We start from the raw sequence: 27,412 nt of genomic DNA on the forward strand, positions 1-27,412 counted from the left end.
TCGAAATAAAGAGCTTGACAAAGATATTATCTTTAGTTTCCCTTACCTATATAATGAAGTGGTATGCTAAGTAACTGAATAAGCTCACCTAGAACTGAAAGAGCTAACTTTCTCACAAGCAAAAGATGTCTTTCACAAGCAAGCACCAATTGGTTGTTATGGCTATGATCTTCACTGTCGGGGTCCTGGGATCTCTTGCTGCAGCTCGTTCTTTGAGTGAGGTCGAAGCCTCACCAATCATGACTCATGACCAATGGATGTCACACTACAGCCGTGTGTACAAAGATGCTGATGAGAAAACCATGCGTTCCACCATCTTCAGTAAGAACCTGGAATACATAGAGTCATTTAACAAGGCCAATACCAAGCCATACAAACTGGGGGTCAATGAATTTGCAGACCTTACAAATGAGGAGTTCACAACCACAAGGAACAGATACAAAAGCCATGTATGTTCCACAGCCACAAATTTGTTCAGATATGCAAATGTTAGTGCATTGCCGTCTAGCATGGACTGGAGAAAGAAAGGTGCAGTTACACCTGTCAAAGACCAAGGCCAATGTGGTAAGTTTTATGCTCAGAAAGATAAAATTTATACACGAATGAAATATTATATCTTCTAACATTAACAATTATTATTATATACAGGGTGCTGCTGGGCTTTTTCGGCTGTGGCAGCCATGGAAGGAATTACCCAGCTTAAAACTGGCAAGTTGATCTCTCTATCAGAGCAAGAACTGGTTGACTGTGATACTAGCGGCGAAGATCAAGGCTGTGAGGGTGGTCTTATGGACAATGCCTTTGATTTCATCCAGCAAAACCACGGCCTCTCAACTGAAACTAACTATCCTTACAGTGGAACTGATGGGACATGCAATGCCAACAAAGAAGCAAATCATGCAGCCACGATAACCGGGCACGAGGATGTGCCTGCAAATAGCGAGAGTGCGCTGCTAAAAGCTGTTGCAAATCAACCAATCTCCGTTGCTATTGATGCTAGTGGTTCGGACTTCCAGTTCTACTCAAGTGGTGTTTTTACTGGACAATGTGGAACTGAATTAGATCATGGAGTGACTGCTGTAGGCTATGGCACCGCTTCTGATGGAACCAAGTATTGGCTGGTGAAGAACTCATGGGGTACAATCTGGGGCGAAGAAGGTTACATAAGGATGCAAAGAGGCATCAAGGCCAAAGAAGGCCTCTGCGGCATAGCAATGGAGGCTTCATACCCAACTGCTTAAAAGTCAAAAACAAGCAGAAACAATGGCTTATGTATATAAATATGAATCATGCAAGCACTGAAAATATATCCCGCCGTGCAAGAACTTGTATATTGTAAACAGCTTGGTCATATTAATCTCTGAACTATGCTTATTTTAAATTTGAAGTTCTGACCTCTTCTCTTGTTACTTCTAGTTTCATATATTTTTTTTATTGCTTGTCTCGAGGCATTTTATCAAGAATTATTTTATTGAACATATGAGTTCTGTTTAAGGTCTTTCCGGTTGCCATGTTTGTGGTTCAAATTTGCCCCAAATATTGTGCTAATTTTAAACAAGAGAAACCATTTAAAAAGATACTCTCTGGATTTGACACCATCTGGAATACCTATTTTCCTGAAAATTGCTTCTGCAAAATATAAATAACTTGAGTTGGAGGAATTAAAATTTAGCCATCAGCCTACCATTTGCATTTAAAAACTCCTGTCTCAAGACACAGAATAAAGAAGAATGAGGCCTTCATCATATACTCAATAAGGTACTTTTGTTTATTGTTTATGTTATCATGTTGCTCACTAGATTGCAAGTAAAACTGTGCTTGCTATACTTCATTGTAGTGGTATACAATCCTCCTGATTGTCCTATTCTCCCATGATAAGGATATTGAATATCAATTTCTCATTAGCTGCTTGCAGCCATCTGTTTGTTAAAACAAAATTTAAAATAAATAGCGTTTACTTTCTCTACCTACTCCATTGACAGTTTTTGGTGAACTATTAGATGGACCGGTTCTCATTATGACATTAGAGCTCAACTTCGACCGAGTTCTCAATTTAGACTCTCCGTCACTCCAATATTCTCACAATATAATATGGACACGAAGGCATTAATTGTCCCAAAGATGAGCGCTCGTGATCCACTCTTCAACCCAAAAAATAGGATTTCGCATAAGATTTATTTAGGCCCTTCCTCTAAATCCTTAAAATTTTAGATGGATTAGTTCTCAACAGTTTTGGATCCGTGGAGTTGAATGGAACTGAAATCTAGACTTAAACAACATTTTGCAGCTGTTCTTACACGAGATTGTTCTCATCTTCCTGGGACATTCCAATTTTTAGCATTTGGCAGGACTTTTAGCAGGAAACATAATTTCAGGGAATACTACCAATATAATGAAGCAGGTCAACTTTTATATGTTTAACAGCTGCATTGCATGCAATATGGGCAGAGAGAAACAGTAGAAAGCACAAATCTGGACTGGAAAAATCAAAAGAGACATTATTCAGAGAGGTTCTGTCTAATGTGCGAGGGAAGGTTAGTACTTGCAATTTATATACCAGGAGAGCCCGGCAGGATCCAGCCATATATACTTTTTTATGTTGACTATTTAGATTGTTTCTGGCAGAATGTGTTCTTGCTTTGCTATTAATCTACTGCTTTTATTTTCTTGTAGACTGCTTGGGCTGTCAAGTCGTTCAGTAAGCATTCGTTGTATTCTTTTTGCCTGTTTTATGAAATTTCTACTTAATTAGCAAAAATAATAATTTCAAACAGGCATTAGCATGCCTGTATTTCCATTTTACGACTTCCTCTCCAGAGACAATACTACATTATACTCTGGGACATAAACAAGCTCTTCTTCGTGGTTGTGATCGTTACTGCTGCTCTGTTCTGTGCATGGATTGCCACTAATTTTACAATGCATGCAAGTGTACCTAAAATTATTGTTCTTCTGTATATGCAATTCTTATTCGGACCACAGTTGTAAATGGAACATACTTAGAGAAATGCAAATGGAATTCATACTTTAGAGAAATGAAATAATACAATTTCATCAAGGATCCAGAAGAAACCTTTGCCCATTGCCCAAAGCACTTGCACAGACATACATAATACATACTTGATTCTTGTTATGTCAAAGCAATTCAAAGTACTTGCAAGCTAATTGTGTTCACATACATTCTAGATCATATGTTAGTGTTATAATTTAAAAGAAGAGGCATGCGAATCATGCTGTCCAAAAGTGTGTAGGAATAACAACAAAATTACGACGTAGTTTGTCAATAATCATATTTGATAATCAACAACCCGATTTAAGTGGCACGCGGATATTATAATTAATCTTCTTGAAAGAAAGTTGAAATGACTAGCTTGATAGAGATATCATCTTCAATTTATCTGACCTGTAATCCTATATAATGAAAGGTATGCGGAGTAACTGCATAAGCTTCCCCAGGAACAGAAAGAGCTACCTTTCTCACAAGCAAAAGATGTCTTTCACAAGCAAGCACCAATTGGTTGTTATGGCTATGATCTTCACTGTCGGGGTCTTGGCATCTCTTGTTGCAGCTCGTTCTTTGAGTGAGGTCGAGGCCTCGCCAATCATGACTCATGAGCAATGGATGTCACACTATGGCCGTGTGTACAAAGATGCTGAAGAGAAAACAATGCGTTCTACCATCTTCAGTAAGAACCTGGAATACATCGAGTCATTTAACAAGGCAAATACCAAGCCATACAAACTGGGGATCAATGAATTTGCAGACCTTACAAATGAGGAGTTCACGACCACAAGGAACAGATACAAAAGCCATGTATGTTCCACAGCCACAAATACGTTCAGATATGCAAATGTTAGTGCATTGCCGTCTACCATGGACTGGAGAAAGAAAGGTGCGGTTACACCTGTCAAGGACCAAGGCCAATGTGGTAAGTTTTATGCTCGAAGGATAAAATTTATACACGAATGAAATATTATGTCTTCTAACATTCATAATTATTATCATATACAGGGTGCTGCTGGGCTTTTTCAGCTGTGGCAGCCATGGAAGGAATTACTCAGCTTAAAACTGGCAAGTTGATCTCTCTGTCAGAACAAGAATTGGTTGACTGTGATACTAGCGGCGAAGATCAAGGCTGTGAGGGTGGTCTTATGGACAATGCCTTTGATTTCATCCAGCAAAACCACGGCCTCTCAACTGAAACCAACTATCCTTACAGTGGAACTGATGGGACATGCAATGCCAACAAAGAAGCAAATCATGCAGCTACGATAACTGGACACGAGGATGTGCCTGCAAATAGCGAGAGCGCACTGCTGAAAGCTGTTGCGAATCAACCAATCTCAGTTGCCATTGATGCTAGTGGTTCCGACTTCCAATTCTACTCTAGTGGTGTGTTTACAGGTCAGTGTGGAACTGAGTTAGATCATGGGGTGACTGCTGTAGGCTATGGCACAGCTGCTGATGGAACCAAGTATTGGCTGGTGAAGAACTCATGGGGTACAAGCTGGGGCGAAGAGGGTTACATAAGGATGGAAAGAGGCATTAAGGCCAAAGAAGGCCTCTGCGGCATAGCAATGGAGGCTTCATACCCAACTGCTTAATAGTTTGATACAAGCAGAAACAATGTCTTTTTATGTATATATGTACTTTGTAATGTGTATGGACTGAATGTCTCTTACTATGCAAGAACTTGTATATTATAAACAACTTGGATATAATATCAGAACTATGCTCATCCAACCTTTGTTTTTGTTAGTATTAATAGTTTCATAAATTTCAATGGTTGAATGATGTGTGTCAAGGTAGTTTCTCAAGATTTTAGTTATTATACATATATCGATCAGTTCTACTTAAAATAAAACATTGTCAGCTCATCTCTGTGCTGTAACTTGATAAATTTGGTTTCAAATGGCATTCACCTGTAAGAAGAAAACTTGTTGCACTATGAAGGAAAAGTGGAAAACTATTGCATGGAAATAACTTCAGTAAACAAATGGAAGGAGAAAACACAAAAAAGGAGCTTCTGTGAATTACATAATCAAGCTGCCTTCACTTGCCTAAGAATATAAATCAGATTAGAGAATATGAGATTGAATCATTAGATGATGATCTTGTTTAGATTATGGCCTTGCAGAATGTAGAAAACCTTGACTTGAATCCTATGTCAGACTGTATTAGGGTCTTGCCACCATGTTCTCCTGTTCAAAATTCCTCAGTATTGTAAAAGATACTCTCTGCAACAGAACGGAAGAAATATGGAATACTAATTGCCTAAAGATACTACTACAAAAAATATAACTTAGCCATCAGCCATTCAGCCTACCATTTGCATTAAATAATACTCACTGAATACATTACAACACAAACTCCTGTCTCGAGATACAGAATAAAGAAATGCGAGAAGCGTAGAGAAAAAAGAGAAACTACTACTCTGGCCGCATCCATAATTAGGTCTATACTTATAACCAAAATGAAATCTACAACGCGCCTAATTCCATAAAATCTCTTGAATCTTGATCAGACTTAGGAAAATGTAAAATTCATGATAAAGTCGTGTCAGATTCAAGGATTTTCAAAACTAATAAATTTTTGAATATCACTGCGTTGTAATGGATTGTTTATAATCCATAAATAGTTTCAAATTTTAAAATATTAATTAAAATCTAGATTGAATACTTAAACTTTTTATATATAATAAAATATAATTAAAATATAAAAAGTAATCTCCCCAATTTTAACTATTTTTTAAATATTAGAATATCCAAACTTTTGAAAATAACACAAATATATAATCTAAAATATAAATTTGGCCTTGTGTAAAAATTTTGAATAACTGGAATTAAAAAAGGAAGGAATAAGTTATCTCCCAGCTAGATTGGTGTTCTTAACAAATCAAATAACTAAATGGATTATGACTTCGTACGTGTTATGAATACCTTTCTTGTCAACCAATCCACCTTTAAGAATACGAAAGAAAGAGATTTTGGACTGAGCGAGAGAGGCAAGGGATGAAGGGCGTTAAAGTGTTTGAGTTGTTGACACTCTCAATTTCTGTGTCAATAATTCTTCTAAATAGTTATTACTCCTCAAAGCACAAGCAGAAGCACCTCGAAGAAAAAGAAGTGAGTGACCACTGGGCTGAACTTGACCGGAATCTATTGGGAGAAATAGCTAGCAGACTCTGCGTGATTGATCGGGCTCGTTTCGGTGCTGTTTGCACCCAATGGTTGGCCGCGGCTCATATCATTAAAACTAGATTCTCCTCATCATTACCATGGCATGGTTGTCAATATCCAGGCACCCCTGAATTCCGAATCTATGACCCATTATCATATCCAAGCCATCTAGTTTCACGACACTTTATAGACTGGTCTGAATTAGGTATTCCATCTGATTCTGATGATGTATATTTGCATGGTGTCAAGCACAATTGGGTTTTTCTTTCTGTTAGCAAACCAAGATTGTTTTTCTGGAGGCGTAGTCACGTCTTTTTGTTCTCGCCCTTTACTAAAAGAATCATCACCCTTCCTACTTTTGACCATCCTGATCGTCTCCGAGTCGTTTCCACGTTTTCCACCCGACCCGATTCACCAGATTGTGTCTTTTGTTGCGTAGACGCTAGCCAAGTTAACACAATTGTTGTTGCAACATATCGCAATGGTGATGCACAATGGACTTCTAGACGATTCAATAAGCCTCCTGCTTTTAGGCCTGGGAATCTCCTTTCTCACATCCTTGCTGGAATTCTCTACATTCCTTCTCCTTTTGGACAAGTAGCATCCTATAATATCCGTAATGGAGAATTCAAATTCGACCGTTTGCGTAGGGACGAGTTTGTTTTTGAGAATTCTTATAGAAGGATAGTCCAGTCGTTTGAGTTGAATGGGGAGTTGCTGATAATAGGTCTTAACCCCGATGTCAGAAAGGATGCTACTCTTCCGGGCCAACAATTTGTAAGAAGGTATGATCGGTCGCGCAAGGTTTGGCTACCCGTGAGAACCTTATGGGGTTACGCTTTATTTTACACCGAAAAGTGTATCGACGTTGCAGTGGTCAATACAAAGGATAAGACATGTAACAGACTATTACCCAACAATGTGTACCGTTTTTTCAGTGGCGGGTGCCTTGTTTACTCTTTACTGGACGGTGAATTGGTTCAAACTAAGTGTGTAAATTCAAACTTTTTGGGCGATGGCGGGAACAATTTACCTGAATATAAGTACAATTATTCTACTCCAGACACAGATTTAGCTTATTGGTTAGAAGCTCCTCGCATCCGCTCCTCCTAAAGACAATTAAGGTGAAATAAGAGTTCGGGTAGTCATGATTGTTTTAGTATTTAAGTTTTTTATATTGTGTTAGTATTTAAGTTTTTTATTTGACCATGACTGTGTTACTTTTAAAATTGCATAGAGGTTCTGATGCTACTGGGATATACAATTTCGGCTATTAACAATGATTTTGCAGGGTCTAGTAGAATTTTGGATGTGTTTCAGTTTTGAGATAAAGAATTAGAATTATGGGATGAGTTTGATTTAATTGATTTTAATTATTAGGGATGGAATTTGGAAGAGTGTAAATTATGAGAACCATTGCGCAAGCTGGTTTTAGATTCTGATACGTGGGATTGGAACACTTGAACTAAAATAAGACCCTGTCAGCTCAAATTCACAAGGTAGTTTCAAGGTAGTTTCTCAAGATTTTAGTTATTATACATACATCGATCAGTTCTACCTTAACTAAAATAAGAGTTTGTCAGCTCATCTCTGTGCTGTAACTTTATAAATTTGGTTTCAAATGACAGTCGCCTCTAAGAAAACTTGTTGCACTGTGAAGGGAAAGATGGAAAATTTTTGCATGGAAATAACTTCAGTAAACAAATGGAAGGAGAAAGCACCAAAAAGGAGCAGCTTTAAATCACATAATCAAGCTGCCTTCACTTGCCTAAAAATATAAATCAGAGAAGAGAATATGAGATTAGAATCATTAGACTGTAATCTTGTTTAGATTATGGCCTTGCAGAATCTACCTTGACTTGAATCCTTTGTCAGACTCTATTAAGGTCTTTCCACCATGTCCTGTGGTTCTAGTTTCCTCAGTATTGTAAAAGATACTCTCAACAACAGAACTGAAGAGATATGGAATACTGATTGCCTAAAGATACTACAATGGAAAAATATATAACTCTAGCTGGTGCAATAAAATTAGCCATCAGCCGACCATTTGCATTAAATAATACTCATTGAATACATTAAAACACAAACTCCTGTCTCGAGATACAGAATAAAGAAATGCAAGAAGCATACAGAAAAAAGAGAAACTACTACTCTGGCCGCATCCATAATCAGGTCTATACTTACAACCAAAATGAAATCTTCCCATCTACATGATAATTAGTCACCAATATTACAATGAGAAGGATGACATTCCCTTTAAAAGCAAAGCCACAACGAGTGCGACCGGAAATCTAGTAAAGGAATTCACTAGAGAGGATGCACCCGAGTTACTATTACCTGAGAAGCTTCCTGTTGGGCCATTTGCAGGAGGGTATCCAAGGACTGCCCCGGTCGACGGCACCACAGTGTTCGGAATGGTTGCTCCAGGGCCGCCAGATTCAATAGGTGAAGGTGCTGGAGCAAATAATGAATTTGGGCCAACTACAGTCGGTGGAGCTATAAGTGGTGGAAAGAGTTGTGGTCCTGTATCATATTTAGCAACAAGTACAGACAACTTAAGTACAGACAGCTCAAGAGTTGTCTTCGGTAGTCATATGTGTGTGTGTGTTTAGTTCTATAGAATCACAGGTGAAAATATATAGATGGGATCATAATGTTTCTTAACCAGAAAGTTCCCAAATAAGTATCTGCAGTCTATAAAGTTGAAAATTAATATGCTCAACACCGCAATATTAGAATGGAAACATCATAAACTATATGTTACATGTTCTTTACCATATAATTAGTGATTCAAGATAGAGAAAAACAGGAATGACCACATCAAAGATTAAGAAACTGATTTCTCAAAAAAAATCCCCTTTAGCAAACAAAATTTGAGAGAACAAATTGACCCAAGGCTAGCTTTTGTACATAAATGCCACATTATATACCAAAAATGTAAAGAGAGCAGTTTCATATCTCTTACCTGGGCATCGAGGTTGGAGAGATGAAGATAATCTGCAGAGAAGACAAGAAAGTATTAAGGGAACTGCTATATTTCGGAACACGGAAATTAACCTAGAAGAAAATTGGAAATAATAAAATGTTAGATAAAGTCATACGTAGTGATAATAGTTCCATTGACAAATCCCCCATAATTACAGGAGGTAACATTGCAGCCAGCACTACTTTGTTGCATTGTAACATTTCCGAGCATGAGATTGCTATTTTTGCATTGCATGCTAGAACAGGAAACCGCCAACGATGCTGGCGTGCAATATAAACTGCATCAAAACCATATTCAAGTCCATCAACACAAGTCCAACGATAATTTATAGAAGATTTAAATCTAATAGAAAAAATAAAGTCAAATGCAAGAAAACTAACATACTTCCGACTCCCGGGAACGCAACTGCATTGCACACAATGACTTGAAGTAATTGCATAACTTCCATTTGGCACCATCAAGCCATAATCCGAGGCATACTTTGGAAAATTAGATGGACAAGCTGAAAACATTACCATTGCATACTATAAGAAATTATCAAAAATAAATGGTGTTCACTACATAATACATATACTGAAGTACTGGCAATTACATTACTAAAAAAGAGCCTGGTGCCACATAACTTTTGGTTGAAGGGGATTTCTGGTTCCACTACTGCAATTTTTCAGTACATATGGCATATATGGCAATTACACAAGTGCGGTAACTAAGCAACACAGATATAAAGGGCATTGGTTTTATATATTAAGCACAAAATATATTATGCTAATTTCAACAAATCAATGGCACAAATCCCACAATACAGTATATACTTAATTCAACATCAATACTCTTCCATTCAAGTTTTAATAGACTACCCAGCAAACACAAACTATACTTTAAACCACACAAACACCACAAGGGCCATAATAAAATAAATGATTAATCACATCAAGTCTACCACTACCTACAATTTAACAAGAAGCACATAATAACAAAGGGTATCATAATTACCAGAAAGCGGTATAGCTAGGATATCACCATCCTTAATAGCCGGACCACCCAACGCATTAACAGTCTCTAGATCAGTGATAGTAGTTGAATATCTCGTCGCAATACCAGACAATGTATCCACAGGTTTCACCACATAAGACAAATAAATAGCAGGAAAATTGTTATCAGTGCCATTAAAACAAGTACAAGGCAAAGGAACAACAAGACTCTGACCAACATCAAGCACAGAAGGGTCAGACACAGAATTAGCCTCTTTAAGTTGATCAGCCGACACAAGACCCCCATAAATCGAATCAGCAATGCTCGAAAGAGTATCCGAAGGTCGAGTCTTGTAATGGGTGGACACAGATTTCCTAATGCCATCAACACAAGAACAGCTTATTGGGACTTTGAGGAAAAGCTGAGAAGGGAGAATGTGGTTTTCAACATCTGGGTAAGAAATGTCAATGGCATTGGCTGTGAGGAGAGAAACTGGGTCTATTTGAAAAAGAGAAGCAACTTCAGAGACTTTGAGGTCTGTGTATAAAGTGTAACCAAGTAAAGAGTTGCAAGAATCTGAGTTTGAACATGGCTCAATAGTGGACTTGGAAGCTACGCCAGACAAATCTGAAAAAACCAACACTATGCAGAAAAGGAGAAAGATTGGTTTACCACTAACCATTTTGAAAGGTGTTCAAGAAAAATGAAGTCTTGTGAAGATTGGATGTGAAAAAACGAATCTTTTTTTTGTTCCTTTCTTGATTAAGCTAAAGATTATAATCTTAAAAGCTTTAGATATGAAATTAACTGATGGGGTTTAAAAATAGCTCAAGAAACACAAATACAAGTTTGATGGGTAGATTTGCAAGTGGAAAGATATGAACTTGAAATGATTTCTAAAATGGGTTCTAGGGTTTAAGGGTCTTTAGGGTTTCTTTCTCCTCTAACAAGTGATTTTTCCAGCTAGTGATGAAGAAAGATAATGGGTTTTTAAAAAAGATTGAAACTTGCGAGAATTAATTATGAATTAGAGTTAAAAAGATTCAAAAAAACAAGTAGTAATACAAAACATGAAAAACAGAGAGAAAAGAAATGTAGTTGAGAAAACAGAGGAAAGCCCAAAAACACAACGGGAAGAAGAAAACAGAGAGCTAGTACAGTCTTTTGAGTTTTATTTATTATTGTTTCATTGTTCCGACACAAGTCTGCTCCTAGATCTACGAGCCTTTGAACTAGGTCTTAAATGACAAATCTACCCTTTTGTTTCAAACCCTAAATACCGTTTTAGTTGCAGGTTAAGACAGTGGTTAGGAGATGGAGTGAGGGCAATAAGGTAGTTGTAGTGTAAATTGTGAGGCTCCTTCAAATTACTAACCACCTTGAACAACTTTTTTACAAAACTAACCATCTTTTTTTTCATTTTGCAAATATGACCACCCTAAATCACGAACCCTCCGGCGAACATAGCGAGGGAGCAAGGGCGAACACCATATTTTCCATCGCCCCATGCAAAGGCGAACAATATGTAATTGTTCAGTGGTGTTTGCCCCTTCCCTGGGCGAACACAGTGTGGTCAAAATGTGGAATGAGCGTGTCTCTTTCTCTTGGTGTGGCTAGCGACCAGCCCTTGTGGGCTTCTGAGTGCGAAGTGTTGGCTGTGCTCTTGTTACCTTCTCTATAAATTCTAAACTCTACTGGTGTACGTACCACCTAATATGCTGTCGTAAAAATTTCCTAATTGATTAATTTCCGTAATATTATTAATTGATTTGATTTTTGTAATTCTATTAATTTTTATAAGTTTTTTATTTATTAAAATTAAAATATTATATCATTTTAAATATGAAAAATTATAGAATTTATGATGTAAATATATATTTCTTAATAAATAACCAGTACAATAATAACTAAATATTAAATAATATTTTAATATTAAAATACACACGATACGATTTTCACTTTGATTAATTCTTTCGATTAATTCCTGATTTTTGATTAATCTATATCGGTAGTTCAACCGACTAGGTCCGATAGATATCTTTTACATATAATTTTTAATTTCTTTTGTTATCGACTAAAAACTAAAAAGTGGTGATAACTTGATCGATTTTTTTTCTCTAGAATATTCAAGATTTTTTTTGTATTAAAACACTAACGAATTTTATTCGTGTACTCCCTCCGGTCCATTATATAGGACGTTTGATTTTTTACACTTATCTTTAGGAATTTTGACCATATATTTAAAATTGATATAATATTTACGAAATACAATTCAATATTTACGAAACAACACATTTAATTTATAGTGTTTTTAATTTTTTTATAAATAAAATAATCATATTTTTCAGTTTATTTGAATTTTTTTAAATAAAATAAACGAATGAAATAAACGAAGTGTTGAATTTTAAAAACAAAATATTTAACAAAAATAAACACTGTGTTCGCCCCTGCATGGGGCGTTCACAGTTAGGACAGTAAATGTGTTCGCCCTTTCTTCGGGCTTACAAAAATTTTTTCCACCCAGTTGTGTTCGCCTGATTAGGGTGGTTAGTTTTGTGAATTGAAAATTTGGATGGTTAGTTTTGTAAAGATTGTGTTCCGGGTGGTTATAAATTTGAAGGAGCCTAAATTGTGATGTGTAATAGAATTATGAGCATCTGAAGACTGAAATGTACCCCACTTCTTTTTCAGGCATGCAGCAAGGAACCATTTGGATTTATTGTATAATCGCAGAATATATAAAATAGATATTGAGTGATGCAACTGTAAAGTGAAAATGTTAAATGAGAATCCGAAGAAGGAAGAACCATGCTTTTACAAAACTACTTGACGTGTTTAGTCTGCAAAACTTGTTTCGATCCGCCCCACCCTTCTCATGCCCTCTCATCTATTTTGTACGGTGAATCGTGATAATGTTAAATCCTTTTTGCGGTATTTTTTGGTATGCTGTCGAGGAGTGTTTTGTTCTCCGGAAAAGTGTTAGTGAAAAAACTGTCGTTATAAAAAATAAATAATTGTTTAATGATGTTTTAATATATACTAGCCTTTAACCCGTGCAAAGCACGGGCGGGTATAGAATTCGTAATTTATTAATTATAATTTAAATTTTAACATTATCTTATTAGTATTTTAGAATTGATGAATTGGATTTTAATCAGATTATATTTACCCACTGATTATATTTTTTGGACGACTACAAATTATATCAATGTCGGTTTATTATAATATAGTATATAAATTATATTTAAAAGAATAATGGTGGAGTTTTTATCTTGTACAACATCTCAAGTGTTTGTAATTTAAACAGTATAAAACTCTTTTAATATTGTAAGAGTAAGAGAAGTTTATATGTGACAGACTTGTGGTTACAAAGGAGATGACCAAACCAAAATTTTGTACGACTACAAATTATACCTATGTTGGCTTATTATAGTATAGTATAGATATATATATATATATAGGCTCATGATCAAATAGAAACCACTCCTAAAATAAAAACTACAAACCAGTTTACCTACCACTATTTATAACTACGGGTGTCACTAATTTATATTGCACTAATCACTATTTTTATACAGTATGCAAACAGCAATTTTTATTATCAAAATTGAGAAAATCTATTTATCTAAATTATTGATAATCGATTATAGATGATCAAACTATATATATGAGTCTTAAAATGCATGTCGAGCTCTGGTCCTTCAATATAAACAATTGAGATAATGGCATTTTCAAAAGCACCTGGACCTACTTTTTGTAAAAACAACTTTCGAAATAAAAACGGATATTCTGAAAAATTATTTTTATATTTGTCAAATAGTTATTTAGCAAAAAATTATTGTTATTGTCCCAACAACGATGTCAACGCGCCTACGTACTCTGATTGCCTTTATTAGATATAAATTATTGGATTTATTGAGCCACGTCTCCAATTCTATTTTTGAAAATCATAATATTTGACAACCAGGTGCTTGGGCCAAATAGACGTATTGAACAGAGTTACAGTTTGTATGATTTTGAAATTATTGAAGAGTGATTTAAAAATCAAAATATTAAACATTCATCGGTGATAGACAAAAGGTGCAAATTCTCAATTATTGATTATTTTCATAATTGTCATTATTGTTTTGTTATTTTTGACTAGATTTTTTTTCAAGGTTTGATTAATACATTTGAGACTACTTTCTTGGAGGCTGAGCATATATTTACTGTGCACACTTATTTAAGAATTTATTTAATGAATGTAAGAATACGGGAATAAGAAAGTAAGTCTAGGTTGCTACATATTATGATCTCCTTATAAATTAAATGCACGAGTAACTTGAAAAAGGCCCTACTTATTAACTCATCTATTACTCTTTTGTCATATTCAACATGTACTTACTCATCTCCTTACATGTATATTATAGGGTTCATCAACGATCTTAGATACAACGTGTTAATATTTAGAGTCTATTGTTAAAGTGATAGTTTTGCGAACAATAAATATGAAGTTTTTAATATTATCATTAATATAAGTACAAAGACATCAGGATAGTATCAATGTTTAACGAAATTTAAAACAGTCAGCATATGATTATATGCATGTTCTTCTGCATTACAATCCTAGACATTACAAATACAAAAGACAAGTAATAAATATATCAATCATTTGCATGAAAATATATAATTTGACATGATATTTTTTATTGATAACTGAACATCACGATACATATAATACACATATTACCACATATCCTCTATTTTACAACATAAATAGGTCAAAATGATAACTTATTTTGCGATTTGTTAGTTTGAATGAATTGTCCGGCAATTACTTCGTTTACCTTTAATCTAGGTTCGAGATTGTCAATCCTTCAAATTAAATATAAAATTATCACTATAACGTGACAACAAAGATGTTCGTTTACCACCAGAAAAATGACATACATGACCAAAAGGTTAATAATCGACGACCAACATTAATTTTTCAACTAACACTAAGTTCCATTCAAATAATAAATTTGTAAAAGCAAAGGTCATTTTTATTTTTGATTAAAGCAAAGGTCGCTTAATTACAAAAATATTTAGGTATAAAATAGAAATATAAGTGAATTAGTAAAAGAATAACAAATACAAAACAGGATATCATTTATAAGTCAAAGATCTTTTAAAGTAAAGCATCCTAATTTTTACAAAAAAATTATATTAATTTTTTTAACCTAAAATAATAAAGTGCCGAACAGACTTGCCTCTTATTTGTTTTACACTTTCCATCTTCATTCAGGGTCACTGAATTATTTTAAAAATATAAATAACAATTTTATAATATTTAAATTACAAATTCAGTTTCTAGAATTATAAACTCATGAGTTCGATTTTTGATCCCATTTATCTATACTCGAAACTACTAGCAAGTATATCAATAATAGTACTCCCTCCGTCCCTATTTATCTGTCCACTTTGGAAGTAAAAATTTGTCCCTATTTATCTGTCCATTTATACTTTCAAAACTAATTTAATGATAGTTTTTCAAATATATCTCCATAATTTCAATTTTCAAGGCTTGACTTATTTAAAACTTGGTTGAATTCATGTTTTCAAGACATAAAGTAGGGGTATTCCACTATTTTCAAGATATTAATTAGAGGTATTTAATGAAAAAGTTTATACAATCAATTATTCATTGGTATGTGTTTTTTTTTCAAAATAGACAGATAAAAAGGGACGGAGGGAGTAATTAACTACTATATGAACCGCACGAATTGATTTCATAATGATGAGCGCCTAAGAGAAAAATGGCCGTGTACACATCCAATTAGCGTGGCGGGAAAATATCTACGCCGTTTCCCTCCATTCCTCCTTTTGATAATACAAATACAACGGGTCTGTATTATTTGCTTAATTTCATATATTTGACGTGCTTATATTTATTTATATATGCCCCAGCCCCCAAATCAAAACATCGACAAACCCTAATTCTTCTTCGATTCACAATTCAGCTTATCTAATGGACAATCCAGCCGACGTCACGGCCGGAGTCACTGATCTCCGAACGCCGCCGCCGTCATCGCGACTTCGCCGGCGATTAGTTCAGTCCACATTGTTCCCGCACACATCTCCCGACACTGCCACCGCCGGCGATAATTGTGACCGAGACGACGATCGCGATGACGACGAAGATGAGGAGTATTGTGGTGGCAGTCTGAAGAAGAAGACGAAGAAGAAGCCACGAAAGACAAAAGCAATTACGCCCAAATCGCGGGCGTCGAAGAAGGTGCGAGTGTGGTTTGTTTCGTAATTGTGTAAATTGGCTTTTAATGGTTTGAAATTGCATGAATTCCATGTTTATAATTATATAATAATAATTTTATTGGTTTCGAGTGTAGTTTTAACCTAAATTCTACTAGAGTGTTCATTTATCGAGGTTTAAGTGTATATATAATTGTTTATATGTTTATATTGCTATATAATTTGTAATGGTGATTGACTGTTGTACCTTTTTCATTTTGTTTTTGTTGGTTATTTGATAAATGTTATATTTCAGCTGAAATGATTAATATGTAAATCAGGTTGTAGTAACTAATAAGGAGGTTCCAAAGAAGGGTGTAGCTGATGAAGAATCTCCGATAACTAACAGTAAGTGAAATGTTTTTAGTTCTGGTTACTTATTGGCAGGACGTTAACAAATTGAAGGACTGTGATATGATGGTACAAAGATAGGTTTGAGTGAGTTATAAGTGGCGAAGATTTATTGTTTTGTTTCTCTTTCTTCTTTTTCTGCAGAGTCTAATTTCTTTGTAAAAGTTTCTGAGAAACGACAACAAAAAATACAGCAAAAAGATCAATCTTGTGTTGGTTCGGTGGAGGATGATAATAAATCTAGTTCACACGAGGATGTTGCCAAATGCAGTTCGCCTCCCGACTCTAAAGCCAGTATGTTTATATTGCATTAATTACCGAGAAGTAGCTTCTTTAAATTCTTCAAGATAAGACGATGAGCATGAGCTTTATAGGGCAATAATTTTCTATGTTAATAGTCTCATGTTCGTATATACCTCATTTAATGTAGTGCATCAACCAATAAATACATTCAGTCCTGATTGAGAAATATTTCAAATGGCCTAGTCCCGGTTCTAGATATTTTAAAGCGGACACTTGTCTCCTCTTAAGAATAAGAGGTCTAGGGTTCAAGTTTCAACCCCGGTGGGAGCAGGGTGCTTTATTATTTAAATACCTTCAAGTGACCTTTAGTCTTTTACCAAGTAAAAAACAAAGATTTTTGATGGAGGTAACAAGCTCTTAATGGCAAGTAATTTTTATGTGCTTCTGCAAAGTATGTTTAGCAGTGCAAGTCTCCGAGATTGACAGTATGTCGATCCGTGGCCATATTGCCGTGTTGGACAAGGACGAGAAGCGAATCGTAGTAAATGCTAATGTTTTCATGTAACTTGTTTACCAAACATCATTGTGGTAGTTAAAGCCCAACCATGAAGGACCTACACAATCGATATTATCTGCACATGCATGCTTTATCAGTGAGATAAAGAGATAAACACATCAGTCAATAATCTAGAATCAATATGACATGTTAGTGATTATACTTAGGAGGCTCCTGGCAGAAGCAAAGACATTTTAGCTATCTTAAACTAGCTGTTGACCATGAACCAAGTTCTTATGCTACGCGCAGCTTTCATAACTCTTCACTTGTGTCATAGATAAGTAATGTCATATGTTCAGCTACAGCTAGATTTGTTTCTGATACTCAAATTTTAAATACATAAAGTTCAAAAACCATCCATATTAAAATTTGATAAAGGTTAAAGTTTTATGGTCAGACAAGTTAGCAAGGTAGTGTTAGAGTTACAGAAATTTATTTGTCTTTCCTAAGTCATCTGTCTGTTTTGCTATTGATTTAAATGCTTGATCCCAGATACTATTTTTTTTGGCCCTAGACCCTGCTATATGTGCGGGATACACTTGGTATGTTTGGTTTGGGACTTGGGTTACAATAGAATCATATGCAAGTATGAATAAGATATAGGAGAATCAGATCTTAGTGGCTGTGCATTTGTTGTCTTCTTAACTTAAATTGGCATTGCTACCGCCTCTCCGCTTTATATGCATATATAACTTATCTTTGTTATATTAACATAATGCTTTTGCTGAGAATGGTCGTTTTGTAAAAGGCAACTATTTACATGTAGTTGTAGATGCATCAATCATCTCATTATCATTGAGTGTACAATAATAGTGATTTTTTTAACTTGCTAAATCATTTAGATGATGAAAAGAGTCCTCAGCGGCGCAAGCGTCGTTGTAGTGCTACACCAGAGAATCAAGGTACTAGTGCTACACGTAAGAAGCGCCGTGTAAGTGCAACACCTGAAAAGCGTGGGAAGAATACTACACCAAAGCAAAAAGTGGTAGTCAGCGGCTCAAACGGAAAATCTGAGCAGATAAGGGATCCCACACAGGGTGAACATACATCACAATTAATTCCAAATTTGCGTTTAGAGGCAAAACTGAAAGCTGAGGTTTGTCAATTACTTCTGTTCTCCCCCTTTCTGTAGTGTAGCTATGACTCTCAGTGATTGAATAGTTTGTTCACCTTCTGTTAGTCTTCTCAATTTAAAAGGTCAATTTCATCTTCATATATAGTATTGAGATTACTGTAGTGATATTAGTTCCACAGTGGTTTTAGTCAGACCTGAATTTTGTCTTACTTTGATTTTCTATTAACTAGGAAAATTCACGAATATATGGAGGAAGACAAATACATCCATTTTTCTCGTCCAGGAAAATGGTCAAGAGAAATCAGAATGGAACTGATGAGAACAATTGGTCATTGGTTGATAAGAAGGATAAAAGCATCACTGTTAGACCTATTCACGTGTTTGAACAAGTCAAGGTATGTTGAGTCGAATTTTGGATTCATGAACTAACACCATATAGTCCTGTTCCTAATTTAATATATGTAAATGTATATGTCCATCTTTTCCGCATATGGAGCATATACTGAATTCGATATTTCCCCTATACAGGACGATGATTTCTCCCCAGATTGGGGGCAGTGGGTTTTTCTTGAAAGTAAAAGCTCCAATTGTGACTTTAAAAATGAACTGCCGACTTTTAATGAAAGACCAGTCAAGTCGTTACATTTTGACAACTTATTTACGATCTCTGGTCGGCAGAGTAATGGTTCTTCAGATTCCTGTCCTATTCAAGTTGATGAGGTGCTTTTGCATCATTCTCCTAATAATCAAGATTGTTTTCCTAATGCACCATACCCGGTATTGATTGATGAGCAAGTGCCCCTTTGTGAAAAATCAGTGGAGAGGGAAGCGGTATGTATCTGATTAATTTAGCTTGCGGTACTCTTTTGTCCTGATTATTTACTTCAAGAAGGCTTATGATACTTCTGGATTGCAGAATCATAATATGAGCGACGTTAGTATGTGCGGAGTGGATGATGGTCGTGGACGAAACTCAACTGTTAAGTATGTTAATATTCCTTGGACAAAATTAAGCACATTTACATACATATCCATTTTCTGGAAGTGTAGGCCTTTGAATATATTCTGCTTTCAACAATGCAAGTGCCCTTGGTGATTGTGTTTGTTGTTTCCCGTGGATGTTCTTCCAAACTTTAAAGTTGTTTCATTCCCAGCAGTCTTGTCCTTGTGATGCATGGAAAACATAAATTTATTCTTTAGGTAATAAGTGGGGTTAATATCAGTAAAGAGAAGAGTACTATATACAGCATGCAAAAATATACCCTTGCCAACTGCATGACATATAAGACCATAAAAGAGCAGTTTCCTAATATCTCCATGAAATAGTTTTGATACTTGGAGATTCCACTGAAGTGAAAAAAAATTTGAAACTCACTCAAACAAGTACGGTTGGACTCGATACTGAACATAATCAAGACTTAATTATTCCTGTAAATTAATGATTGGGATTATCATTGTTAAGAAAAGAAGGCAGATTTATGTATGTTCTGAAATAAAATCACGCATGGTTATCTTTAAACGATGATTTTCTTTCTGTGCACTGTTCGTAAGCAGGATGATCTATGGTCATGATTTGGTCAATCAGCCTGAGAACAGCTTATGGACAAATAAGTACCAGCCTAAATTGGCCAATGAGGTATAGTACATGACTCTTTGTGGTGGTTTATTTATAAGTCCTAAATTTCTTGACCACTTACTTTTTATCTTGTTGCAAAGGAGATGAATCGAATTTGCTTGAGTTTTTTTTTTTCAAATATTTCTTTGTACGAGGTGTCTGCTTAATTTACAATGATAAGCACAATAACTTATTTGAAATGTACAAGACAAATTTATGTACCTCTCCAATCCAGAATATATTAAATTTTCTTCTTATGTATTATTGGAAATTTTCAAGTTATTAGTTTTAGTATGGTTGAAATATATTTTTGTTCTTAATTTATGCATAGTATGTTAAAGTCCACTGTTTTTGTTCTTAATTTAGAGTTGTACAATCTTTTGCAATAATTTGTCTCCAGATTTGTGGCAATGGCGAACCTGTGCATTTTTTGAACAACTGGTTACGTCTTTGGCATGAAAAAGGTTCTGGAACCAGCAAAACTCTTGTTGATATATACAGAGCACAAGATGCTGACTACTCTTATACAAGTGAATCAGATTTTGAGGATATAGAGGAAGAAAATCGTCTGAAAAATGTTCTCCTAATTACTGGACCAGTCGGGGTATGTGGCGACTAACTTGGCTATATCTTATGTTTGCATGGAATTTTTTTGTTCCTACTTTACCATGTGACTGTTCCCCTCGTTTGCTCTGTACACATATCCATTTTTTAATTAGTTACTTTAGTTTAAGAAACTTTTGTATCTTCCAATTTCCACTACAAAATATTATAACTTTTGATAATGTTTCCCCACTTCTTTATTTCTTCAGATTTTTGCCTTTGATAAATTGAGTTTCCCTCCTAATTTGCAGAGTGGTAAGTCTGCAGCCATTTATGCCTGTGCAAAGGAACAAGGATTCCAAGTTATTGAGGTACGATTTAGCAAAAGATTGCCTAGTATTGCAAACATGCATCTATATGTGTTGTCTGATTTACAAATTGTATGGTGTAGTGATGTAGTTAAGCTACCACCATGCTAAAATATAACTAGTTTGCAGCTATGCTACTTATTCATCCATTCTGGCCGAAGGGTATAGTACAAGATAATTTGTTTTGTACATGTTAAGATGCATACTCTATTATTTTCTTGCTTTAAACAATATCTAGATTGTCCACTTCAGAAGTTTATGATTGAAAGTCGGAATAGGTCTGAAATATCTATTCTGTAATATTCAGGTCAATTCTTCAGACTGGCGAAATGGAGCTCTGGTAAAGCAAAGATTTGGGGAGGCTGTAGAATCACATTGGCTGCAATGGTTCGTTAACCTTATCATTACTTGCTGCATCTGCAAACTGCTTCCTGATTCTTGTGATGCTTATTAAATAATCTGACAAATATATAGCGTGAAAAGAACTGCTTTCTTAAGTTACTTTAGAGTTGTTGATATGATATGCATTGTGTAGTAAATTTGTCTTGAAGCCTGAGGATATGTAAACATATATTTCTTTCATCGGTATGTTTTCCATTTGAATATCATGAGACTTGCTAAACTATATGCAGCACATATCACCATGTTATCTTTACAACGTTATTTTGAGGGACTGAGGGTACAAGTCCTTTCGTTATCTGCTTTCCTAAGTCACTTTAGAGTTGTTGATATGATATGCATTGTGTAGTAAATTTGTCTTGAATCCTGAGTAAATGTAAAAATATATTTTCTTTGATCAGTATGTTTTCCATTTGAATATCATTAGTCTTGCTAAACTATATGTAGCATATATCACCATGTTATCTTTACAACGTTATTTTGAGGGACTGAGGGTACAAGTCCTCTGGGTATTCTTTTAAAATACTATGTTATCATTTTGAATAATTAATCATATACTCTTTTGCTTTGGTAATGCGCGGTTTTTTGTCCTATTGTGTTAGCCCCCTCTCCCCCCCTCCCCCCCCCCCCCCCCCCCCCCCCCCCCCCCCCCCTCTCTCTCTCCACACACACACACATAGTGCATTATGTTCATTTTGGACATGGTGAGTCACTAGGTCTATGTTAGGAGCATAGTAGTTATATATTGATATCTAAAGCTATTATAGAATTGTCATGAGTGCTCATATCTGGCTGTTGGTTTATAAGACCATTGTGAAATTGCATAAATAAGGCATTGTGACAGAGCTGTATACAAATATGCATTGATCTTCATTCACAGTTCAAGTGTTAAGCTAAACTTATTGCATCTCCCAGTTCTGCAGAAAATTCAGAACGACCAGTCATAAAGAATTTCTTCAAATCCTTTCCTGTCTCTAGCAATGCTACGACAGACCAAGGAATCAGCAATGACGTTACTGAACTTATTTCTTTATCAGATGACGAAATTTCTGGTAATACCAGGATGACACCTACGAAATCTGTTGTTAATAAAAGCAAAACTGTAAGAGAACCAAGTGGTAGTAGAACATTGATTCTCTTTGAGGATGTGGATGCTGATCTCTGTGAAGACCGTGGTTTCATTAGTACAATACAACAGCTTGCGGAAACAGCAAAGCGTCCTATGATATTGACTAGCAATAGTAAGATTATTATCTATTGAAGTCCTTGTATCCTTCATCAAATTCATAATCTTACTTTACCAACATTTGATTTATCACTTATAGGCAAAGATCCAGTGCTTCCAAACAATTTGGACAGGCTAGAGTTGAGTTTTAGTAAACCGTCAGTTGAGGAGCTTCTCTGCCTTATATCTATGGTATGAGTATATGCACTGTATTTACTTCTCAAACTTCCTCCAGTAGTATCTTTATGTAATATTTTTTGTAGGTCTGCTCGGAAGAAGAAGTTACTATTCCGCCTTGCCTGGTGAAGCGGTTTATTGATTTTTGTCAAGGAGACATCCGTAAAACCATTTTGCAGATTCAGTTCTGGTGTCAGGGCCAAAGTTGCATAAGAGGTTAGTCACAGTAACTCATGTAGCTTGTAGCTAGGCTATCTATGGTATGGGTAGAATGCTAAAGCAAAAAGGTATTCTTATGTAGTATCAATTTTCTATTTAGTCTACTTACATGGTCTCGTTATTGTTCAGATAGAAAAATATTTGACGAATATGGTCTGATGGTTTTTGATCCGGATGCTGCACATAATATATTACCAAAGATAATCTCTAGTTCTTACACTTCTCAACTCTCTGAGATGGTGGATAAGGAGATCACCAAGTCACTACTCGAGATGGAAGAAGCCTCTCACTTGACAGAAGATGAAGAAGATCTGAAGATTAATGATTTGGGGACACTTACATTTCAACCAAACAGTATTGATGCCAGAAAGGAGGCAATGTTATGCTGTCATTGCTCTGATCAGGATGGTAATGAAGTGCCATCCCAGCCTGGCACTGCTTGTGAATTATCTGACGCTTCAGATTCCCCAGTTGCGTTTGGTCGGCGAAGTGTATGGAGAAGAACTGATACAGTATTGTCTTCTGAATCTAGAGAGGAATGTTCAAGTGACGGTTTTCCAGCTGTTCCTAGCAAATTGTCAGGGGATATCGATAGTGAAGCACACCTTGAAGGGATTAGCAAGGCTCCCTCTCATTGTTTTGCACCTGAAATATCCTCTAGCCCAGTGGCTGAGGAGCTAGTTCATTCTGATAGCGTGAAGGTTGAGGATAGTTGTTATCCCTGCGCAATCACAGAAGAATGTGTTCTGTTTAACGGTACATGCAAATCTGTTGATGTCTCCTGTGTTCCAGAGTCAACGTGTGTTGCTGAGACTCAAATATATTCTGATGCAGTGTCCTGGGGAAATGTTGATAATACGGCAGAAACTGCTTTTATTAAAAATAATCTTCCACATAGTGATATAAACTTGAATATATCTCCATCTGGATTACATGAAATCCCAGTTTTGGTTGGAAATGATTATGATGCAATTCCAGATTCAGTTATAAAGGTAGATGAGATCACAGATTATCACATCAATGGTGCAGAAATGGCTTTAACCAAATGTGATTTTTCCGGTAATGGTATTGATCTGAATGCATCGCCACATGAATTTCGTGAAATCCCAGTTCTGCTGAACAATAATTGTCATTCAATAACAGAATCAGTTCAAGAAGAAATGGCAGATTCACATGTTGAATGTGTTCGGGCTTTTTCAAGAGAATATCAAGGGATGGATGAGTGCAGTCGAATGAATTTCAGTATGAGATCCAACTACAAGCATCAAAGTTCCTTGTTGGCCTCTGATACTGTACAAGAGACATGGAAAAAACTTCGCAATTGTCACATGGATCTAAAACAATATGCCACCCTTGAACACAAAGATGCTTCTAAATTCCTGAAATTTGCACATGGGATGAGTAATTTAATTTCAGATGCCGACTTGTTACTCAGTGACTGTCAGTTACTAATTCGCGTAAGTATTTCCATTATTGTTGGGTTAGAGCAAGTCCAACACTATGCTAAGAGGTTCCCTAAAAATATTATAAAATAATATGTCTTAGTGATTTAGCACAAGATTTAGCACATGAGCTCCAATAGTACTCCCTATATCCATTCCCTATTATTATAATAATATTAAATTTAAACAACTGCCATCTATTTTTGGATGAGAGGAGAGAGGGAAATGACGTGGAGGAGAGAGGGAAATGAATATTTTAATGATAAAAATAGTTTAGAAGTGGCTAGCATATTCTAAATATAGGGAAGGGGAGGCTTGTGCTAGTGATTTAGCACATCACTAGCATAGTGTTGGAGTGCAATTTTATCCCATATTCCCTATTTTTGGATGTAAGACTTGATTTAGCACACCTATTCCCAATTTATGGATCTGCTGTCCCTGATTATTTGCATTTTTTTCAGGATAATTTAAAACCTTCAATGTTTCAATGTGAGACAGCACATTCTCTCAGCTGGTATGATGACCAATTGAAGATGGTTTCAACAATTTCAGAACATGGGATGTGCTTGTACGCTAAACATATAGATGCAGCGAGTGCAAATATTATTTCTTCTGGCAGAGTGAATTTGGCTCGGGAGATGCTGGCATCCGCAACCAATACAATGGCATTAGGGAAATTAGTTGGCCACCATAAAAAAAGAATCCAGAAATTAGATATGGGCCTATCAAGGAGTGGTAACTTGTTGGAAAGGTACACAACTAAATTGTTACTTCTAGTCTAGTATTCATACTCAAAAGTCAAGACTATGTCATTGCACAATTATTAAGCACTAGCATTATAGCATAGAGCATCTTACATTGATCGGTAAATACTAGATTACAATCTCTTTCTTGTGCATCACTATGATAATTAATATTTTGACAGTCAGGCTTATCACCCAGATATTTAGTTCCTTGAGATTTCAAAATTTATAGTATTGCTATTTGCACTAGAGTATCTACGCAGACTAGAATTTATGCAAGGTGAAAATGTACATTTCCACTTGTAGAAAGTATTGCACTCGGTGGGAAAAACACCCCCTGCATAATTTTCACATGCTATGTTTTAGAAAGAGGATGTTGAAAAGTTATAGTAAGAAACACGTCTTATATCAATTTACCAAATTTTAATAAATTTTATTTGTTTTTCTATCATAGTTTGGTCCTACAATTTTTCTGTGTTAATTATGACAAAATGAATTTTATCAGTCGCAAATAATAGGTACATTATATATCTAGGACATCAATCAATATAGGAGAATAATACAAGAAAAATCTGGCTCGGAGGAGGTGTTTATTTAATTACATCATGGATGATATTGTTAAGACTTGAACTTATGCCACAAGATCATACCTAATTATTAATGAACCTGGATTTACAACTTTTGTTTTAAATTATTAAGGCTATGCCCATCTGGACACTTCATTTTATTGATTCCATATCATGCTTGCCAAAGCTAAATGTTTTTTCCCTTGTTATGCAGGGAATCTGCAGCGTCTCTTTGCAGTGTAGTTCAGTCCATAATTCCCACAGGATCATATTTATCGGTAAAAGGCAATGCACTTCATGAGTACCTCTCATCATTGAGCCAGATCTCAAGATCAGAAGCAAATCGTTTATCCGAAAGCCTTCAGAAGTCTCGACGACGGTATGTTGAACCATTAAAACAGTGCTAGGCCCATGTTACATTTCTATAAGCACCCCACAATTGCGAAGTTTTAATTTATTTGGTTCTGTTGTGATATATTTGCAGAGTACGTGTTGCAAGAAACTACTTGACTACCGCCACACCATCTTTGAATCCTGAAGATTTGTCATTGTTGAATGAATATAATTGTTATCAAAAGGTATCACCCCAAACCATGGAAGAGGATTGAGAGAAACTCTTTTCCAGTGATAGCAAACATTGTAGATAAATTTGGGTCAAGAGCAACATCCAATCAGAAGCCACATTGAAGAATAAATTAATCCTTGCTTGTAACTGGTGTAGTAAGTGGTGTCATTTTCTTCAATCTTGTGTCGATTGCCAGGCCACGCATCAACTAGATGGCATGCTTAGATTAACTAGAGATTACCTCTAGCTTAAACTTACCATGTACTTGCACTGTAAATCTTATAGATTTTTACAAAAATTATAGCGACTGTACAAGGCTAAAAGTAGCTTTATATATAATCAAATCAGTTCTCAATCAAAACACAAGGTTAATTAGGTGGTTTTCTAAAGGCAGCTAGAGAAATACTCGTAGAAGTCCTCTAGTCTTGTTTCTCTTGATGGCATTGTATTTTCTAGGTGAAAGTGAGACAAACACACACTTAGCAATAATGTGTTGAAGTTGAGACTCGAACGTGAAGTTTTTCTAGATTCATTAATTCTTCAGCAACTGAACTCTGCCCTTTGATATTAATATTTTTACCGGTTCATTTATTTCCTCTCAGAATTTGCCAACTTATAATGTGCGATGTAGCCTCGCTGTCTTCTGTACGTGGATTTATAACAAGAGCTACAGTTACTACGCCCTCGTAAACTCATTGAATGTACAAGATGTATATCAGTAGTGATATGTATGTGCAACAGTAGAGTAAGCGATGCACATACATCACCAGTAGTAACATCACGTAGTTATAAATGTTAGCGTTAGAAATTGGTTGAGTAGATGGTGAATTGTGGTTTGCAGTAGTCGCTTTTTAGCAGGTTACTACTAGAGGTTCTTTTCCCCCGGCAGAGAGCGGGAGCTCAATTCCCAAGAAGCA

At 35.6% G+C, this 27,412-nt stretch overlaps 4 protein-coding genes across 4 annotated transcripts; 3 read left to right on the forward strand and 1 right to left on the reverse strand.

Annotated features, from left to right (window-relative positions):
* Positions 1-59: 59 nt before the first annotated feature.
* Positions 60-1,409, forward strand: LOC108218095 (senescence-specific cysteine protease SAG39-like). Its single transcript, XM_017391020.2, has 2 exons — positions 60-564; positions 649-1,409. The coding sequence occupies exons 1-2, from the start codon at positions 126-128 to the stop codon at positions 1,239-1,241; spliced, it is 1,032 nt and encodes a 343-aa protein (XP_017246509.2). The 5' UTR covers positions 60-125; the 3' UTR covers positions 1,242-1,409.
* A 2,017-nt stretch (positions 1,410-3,426) lies between these two features.
* On the forward strand, positions 3,427-4,744 carry LOC108218006 (senescence-specific cysteine protease SAG39-like). Its single transcript, XM_017390928.2, has 2 exons — positions 3,427-3,929; positions 4,013-4,744. The coding sequence occupies exons 1-2, from the start codon at positions 3,428-3,430 to the stop codon at positions 4,603-4,605; spliced, it is 1,095 nt and encodes a 364-aa protein (XP_017246417.2). The 5' UTR covers position 3,427; the 3' UTR covers positions 4,606-4,744.
* A 3,454-nt stretch (positions 4,745-8,198) lies between these two features.
* LOC108215765 (lysM domain-containing GPI-anchored protein 1) lies at positions 8,199-11,339 on the reverse strand. Its single transcript, XM_017388332.2, has 5 exons — positions 10,160-11,339; positions 9,551-9,668; positions 9,282-9,443; positions 9,146-9,177; positions 8,199-8,703 (listed from the first exon to the last, which is right to left on the reverse strand). Exons 1-5 carry the CDS (start codon positions 10,818-10,820, stop codon positions 8,411-8,413), a joined length of 1,266 nt encoding a protein of 421 aa, XP_017243821.1. The 5' UTR covers positions 10,821-11,339; the 3' UTR covers positions 8,199-8,410.
* Positions 11,340-15,869: 4,530 nt separating this feature from the next.
* LOC108215858 (uncharacterized) lies at positions 15,870-27,082 on the forward strand. The gene is made up of 19 exons (XM_017388451.2): positions 15,870-16,003; positions 16,120-16,394; positions 16,690-16,756; positions 16,904-17,053; positions 18,401-18,654; positions 18,864-19,028; positions 19,162-19,464; positions 19,550-19,617; positions 20,188-20,269; positions 20,649-20,852; positions 21,103-21,162; positions 21,467-21,546; positions 22,474-22,799; positions 22,884-22,975; positions 23,047-23,176; positions 23,309-24,636; positions 25,083-25,372; positions 26,145-26,309; positions 26,415-27,082. The coding sequence occupies exons 2-19, from the start codon at positions 16,128-16,130 to the stop codon at positions 26,536-26,538; spliced, it is 4,155 nt and encodes a 1,384-aa protein (XP_017243940.1). The 5' UTR covers positions 15,870-16,003; positions 16,120-16,127; the 3' UTR covers positions 26,539-27,082.
* Positions 27,083-27,412: the final 330 nt, after the last annotated feature.

This window comes from Daucus carota, chromosome 4 (assembly GCF_001625215.2).
Source record: "Daucus carota subsp. sativus chromosome 4, DH1 v3.0, whole genome shotgun sequence".
NCBI classification, from domain to species: Eukaryota; Viridiplantae; Streptophyta; class Magnoliopsida; order Apiales; family Apiaceae; genus Daucus; species Daucus carota.